Source organism: Strix uralensis, chromosome 4 (genome assembly GCF_047716275.1).
Source record: "Strix uralensis isolate ZFMK-TIS-50842 chromosome 4, bStrUra1, whole genome shotgun sequence".
In the NCBI taxonomy this organism is placed as follows: domain Eukaryota; kingdom Metazoa; phylum Chordata; class Aves; order Strigiformes; family Strigidae; genus Strix; species Strix uralensis.
The window spans coordinates 83,974,346-83,979,613 of record NC_133975.1 but is presented as its reverse complement, the minus strand read 5'-3'; the positions used below and the strand labels follow the sequence as shown (position 1 = coordinate 83,979,613).

The 5,268-nt window shown below is 47.4% G+C and overlaps 1 protein-coding gene across 1 annotated transcript; it reads left to right on the top strand.

Annotated features, from left to right (window-relative positions):
- Positions 1-522: 522 nt before the first annotated feature.
- Positions 523-4,754, top strand: SPP1 (secreted phosphoprotein 1). Its single transcript, XM_074867506.1, has 7 exons — positions 523-672; positions 1,669-1,735; positions 1,834-1,884; positions 2,747-2,851; positions 3,003-3,047; positions 3,314-3,562; positions 4,025-4,754. Exons 2-7 carry the CDS (start codon positions 1,682-1,684, stop codon positions 4,430-4,432), a joined length of 912 nt encoding a protein of 303 aa, XP_074723607.1. The 5' UTR covers positions 523-672; positions 1,669-1,681; the 3' UTR covers positions 4,433-4,754.
- The last annotated feature ends 514 nt before the right edge of the window (positions 4,755-5,268 follow it).

Genomic DNA, 5,268 nt, shown 5'->3' with positions numbered 1-5,268 from the left:
AACAAGTTTCTGGATGCAGAATGCCTATTGAGACACACTAATTTTTTTTTTTTTTTTGACCCAGGTCAGACCAAAAAGGCAAAAGACCATATTCTGCACCCTGTCTTTGTGATTCCCGGTGCAACGTGTACCCTGGAGAGTAAATCTCTAAATTTGTGGAAGTATTAACAACTTTTTGGGGAGTTTTATGCTCAGATCTCTTTCTTCCTGCACACATTACATATTCCTACCCCCTACAGAACAGGGCATGAAAGGTTTCTGGGAAACTGGGCTCTGCCTTTTCACAAAAGGAGGGCAGACGTGCCCTGAAGTCCTCCTACACAATACCAAATGCTGTGCATTCAACAGACCTGCCGGTTAATGATCCTGCCCATAAGTAATGTTTTAACCATAGAGTAGCTTTTGTTTGCTTCAAAAACCACAAAGCCAAAGAGGAAGTGTAGGAGAACGTGGGCAGGACGGTGGCCAGGAGCCTCATGACCTCATCTTTTTCCGCCACACGGGGATTGGTGGCTGTGCCTGGGACAGGGTTTAAATTCCCCGAGGTTGGAGATGTCAGGCGATCAGGGACGAGGGGAGAAAGCCAGAGCTGCTGAGACCCAATTGGCTGGAGCTGCTGCTTGGCATCACTGAGTGCTCTTGTCGCAGCTGACTCCTCCAGCATCAGAAAAGGTAATTTTTTGCTTTTTTGCCTGACACGTGCCATTCTGTCTGCAGCTTTAGTCAAGGAAGCTTTGGGCAGGAGATCTTTGAAAACTGCTTCGCTGGGCAGGGATGCTTGATGCTTCTCTGTGGAAAAAGGTATGCTTTTGTAGGAGCCAGGCTGCTTCAGCGATGCAATGTATTATATAGAGTGTCCTGTCTCAGGGCCAGCCTTACTAACATATTGTAAATGTGCCCTTAGTAGCCTTTCTTTCCTGCTATGATTTACTAAAGTTTTAAATGCCTCTTGTTCATCAGTAAATCAGTTTAATTTCTCAGGGATGTTCCTTATCCTAGGAATTGGTCTGTCAGCACCAAAATTTACTCTCCTAATTTCAGCAGGTATCACTCACTTATCAAATTGCTAAAACTGCAATGTGAGCAGATATTTTGCTTCATCTCTTGCTTGGAAGCACAGGTTATTCTGTTCAAACTTCTGGAGGGGGAAATAAAGGTCTATCAATAAAAGCAGTTTATGTTCATATAAACTGAGTTTACTCGCAGCGACTCCAGTTAATAACCCTGAAAACTAGTTTTAAAATAACTGAAAAGAGAATCCAAGTTGAGTTTGTCTTGTCCTGTCTCTTCTGACTAAATGACATTAAATGAACAAAGATAAACCAAAGCTGATCTTTACTGCACTTTGATTTTCACAAAGCTTTTCCTTTGCCAGTGCAAATCAATAGAGGACAGGAGTCTGCTCGCCTTCTCAGTGTGCCTACTCTCACCACTGCTCAGTGTTTCTTAGTACCTGTTTTTAAGGTACTTTGAGTTGCCAAGTCATTACAAATCCAGCTGGGTGGGGGGTGGTGATGGGGGACAGAGGGAAAAGATTGGTGTGGGCAGGTTGAATCCTTAGCAGAGAGCTGGTCTCAGCACAGTGAAGTACCCCAGGAGCAAGAAAAAGCCCATGGCATTTTTGTGGTATTTTACCTTGCTGACTCACTGTTCCAAAATATTTTCTAGGTAAAACATCACAATGAAGGTGGCAGTACTGTGTTTATGCCTTATCAGCATCACCGCTGCATGGCCAGTGAGTAAATCACAAATGCATATCAGCAATCACTTGCATATTTTCATATTAACAAGAAATTAATACTGACAAATGCTTCTTCTCCTTTTTCCCTCAAGGTGAGTAAATCCAAGCAGCATGCCATTTCTGCCAGCTCTGAAGAAAAATATGTAAGCTCCTTTTGTCTTTCTATTAATTTTCTTTAATAAATCCTTTTTGATTTTTTTTTTCCTCGAATACACATTGTCCAATACTTGTTTTATGATTGTAGCCTGCAGAACATGTCCTCACTTGGCTGTTATAAGCCAGTTTCTCAGGTAGCCAAAGCAGAGAGCCACTGATGTCACTAGACTTTTGCCATGTTAAGCGTCCTAGTTGTGGACTTCTGTTAGTTGTGTCTCTGGACTAGCACTGGAAACCTTTTTTAAATGTGTAAGCGGCCACTTAAATGAGAAAAGGATTGTAGCATGGTACAACCCACATTCATTAGCATGGATCAGATGACAATTATTTGGTGTTGGAAGAGCACTTTAATCCAATTCCCATCATTTTTTGTAGTGGTGAGAGTGAATTGTATTAGTCTTGTATATGATTTATACTCCATAGCCAGCTACTACCCATGTAAAATCAATTTTTTGCTCTGAGAATCAGCTACTGCATTTAGTTTAGAGTCTTCATGATGTGGGAGATAAACCACTCTTGGTAAAAGGACCTGAGAATTAGCAGAAATTATGGTCATTAGATATAACTCCAAATTTCAGTCAATAAAAATGAGCTGGAGAAAATGATCTGAAATTCCTCAGTGGGAGAGGCACATCTTCTGGATTATATTGTTTGGGTATAATGTTCATCTGGGATCATGGCTTGTTCCGAGTCCTCTTCCTAGTGCAATGAATTGCTGACGACACATGCTGTACAAAAGGAGTATGTATTGCAGATGCCACATCTGACTGGGAACAGAGGTTGTGATGCAGACACACTCCTGTATGCTCCTTTGTGGATTAAAACCACCTTTTTTTTTTTCTCTTCAAGGACCCCAGGGGCCACCACTCACACAGATATCACCACCACCGTGTGAATTCTCAGTCTTGGGAGAGTCTGCAGCACCCACAGAATGACCTGGCGTCACCTCAGCAGGTATGGGAAATTAACTGGAAGAGAAAGCAGAGCATCTTTCAATGCCAAGATCTGCAAGTTAGGATTAAATGCTTAAAGAATAGTCAACATGCTGATCAGCTCTACTGTATATGCCTTTGTGTGCTAACAGTGAGTTTTATGTTGTTTTCAGACTCTTTACTCTTCAGAAGAAAGTGTGGATGTCCCAGTACAACCAGTAAGTGTTTTGAACAGCAAAATGTCAGTTGAATGCTGCAGGGCAGCCAGTGTGTAGCAGCACTCATTTTCCTCAATCAAATGTCATTCTTGTGGTAACATCTCTCCCTAAGTAAAACAAAGCTTCAGGCAGGGTGAGATGAATTCAGAGCAACTCGTACACATAGCTCCTCAACAGTGTATAAGCCCTGGATGAGCAGGACAGATAGCAGTCTGCACATCTCACAGATATGTTCATTTGCCTGATGCATAATAAATGTTTTCCAGCGCTTTCCTGATGTGTCAAGCAAGAGCAACGAAGATGTGGATGATGATGACGATAATGATTCCAATGACACGGATGAATCTGATGAGGTTGTCACGAGTTTTCCCACAGACATTCCAGTAACTGTACCCTTCCCTCCTTTCCCTTTCACCCGGGGAGACAACGCCGGCAGAGGCGACAGCGTGGCCTACAGGGTGAGGGCTAAAGCCACAGTGGTGAAGTCTAGCAAACTCCGCAAAGCTGCAAAAAAGGTAAATAGCGCTGAGCAGTGGTACCTAGGTTTTTGGAAAAGGGTAGTGAACTTAAAAATGAAGGTGTTACTTTAGGGGTGTCAGTTTTGAAAAGGATTGGTGAGGGGAAAGTAGGTGTAAGTGAAGGAATGCATTTCCTTTTTCTGGAGATCAGGGGGTACTGAAGGCTGTTGATGTGCCGAGGCAGGAACATAACCTGCTGCTGCAAGCTATGCAATACTGCAATTTGTCCTTGCACACGTGAAATCTGAGGCCAGGATCAAACTTGAGTTTCTCGTAATGAGAAAGGTTCATGTAACTCCATAAAAGACCACAGTGTTTTTTCCAGGCAGTGGTGTGTCACACAGGCTTTGAGTGTCCCCGCAGCCTGTGCAGCTTGCTTTGGTGCAGTACAGCAGTACCTATTGACAGAGCAGCTCCTCAGGAGTGACAATTACTTTCTTGTTTTGCTCTCTAATGCAGCTCATTGCGTATGATGCCACCGAGGAGGACGAGAGTGCCCTGGATGCAGACAGCCAGCAAGCAGGGCTCTCCCGGGAGGATCCCGCTGCCCGCCGCTCCCTGGTCAAGCACGCCATCAGCGGGGAATGGGCTGACAAGAGCCACGCACAGGACAGCGGCGAGCTGGACAGCAAGCAGCGTGACCAGAGCATGGAAAACGACAGCCGGCAGAAATTTGATAGCCATGAGGCAGAAGGAGATGATAGCAGGGCTGGTGTCAGAGGGGGTAGCCACCAGAGCGTGGAAAGCAGGGAGAGCCAGGTCCGCGTTTCAGCTGAGAACCCCGACGATAACAGCAATCAAACGTTGGAGAGTGCAGAGGATGCTCAAGATCATCACAGCATCGAAAATAACGAAGTCACCCTTTGAAGGGAGACGCGTGTAATGTTTCCCTTCTTTTTAAAGTCCTACCTAAGGGGAGGGGGGAGTAGCTTCATTTCAGGTAACTGTAAATGTAGAGCACATGGTGACTTACTGGGTTTGGGGCAGCTTGTTTACCCGGTGGCCTCCCCTGGGCCACCAGCCCTCTGCGCTGCAGGTCACAGCAGCCTCACGGGATGTGTTGTGGGGCAGTCAGGCGAACGCTGCCGGCCACCCAGAGCCTGCGTTACCTCTCTGGCATGCTGCTCTCTGTACTGCCAGCCTGTATTTTGCTGTAACTGGATTTCAATAAAAAACACAAAACCCTGTACCTGTGGGCTGTGTCACTGGTTTTGCTGGGTTGGGGCAGCGGGGGAGCTTTTGGGCTGCGTGAGGTGCTTTAATACCTCTCCTTCTTAATATTATATGAAATAGCTGTTCCCCCGCCATTTATTAAGTGGGTGAAACCCCTCCACGGGGCCTCCTCCTGCTTTTACCGAGGGTGAGCAGTGAGCTGGCCTGAAACACCCGGCGCCGGCCCCTGCACCTCTACCACAGAGGCGCCTCAGGGCTTCCCGCCTCAGGGCTTCCCGCCGCTCGGCTCGGCCAGGAGCGGGGAGGAGGCGCCGACGGCCGCGTCCCTCCCTGAGGGGACGGGGAGGGAAGGAGGCTCCGGCCGCCTCTCCCGCTGCGAGGCGGCGCAACTACATCTCCCTCCATGCCCCGGGCTTTCCGGGCCGGCGCCGGAGGGTGGGGAAGGGGCGGAGGCCGCGGCGGGGCCGGCGCTGGAGGGCGGGGAAGGGGCGGCGGTGGCGGCGGGCTGATGGCGGCCCACGGGAGCTGCC

What these genes read in the sequence shown, in the direction of transcription:
- SPP1 (XM_074867506.1), top strand. Translation starts at nt 1,682, where the DNA reads ATGAAGGTGGCAGTACTGTGTTTATGCCTTATCAGCATCACCGCTGCA. An exon ending in GCATCACCGCTGCATGGCCA is followed by an intron (nt 1,736 to 1,833) that starts GTGAGTAAATCA and finishes TTTTCCCTCAAG; the next exon opens with GTGAGTAAATCCAAGCAGCA. An exon ending in ACCTGGCGTCACCTCAGCAG is followed by an intron (nt 2,852 to 3,002) that starts GTATGGGAAATT and finishes TGTTGTTTTCAG; the next exon opens with ACTCTTTACTCTTCAGAAGA.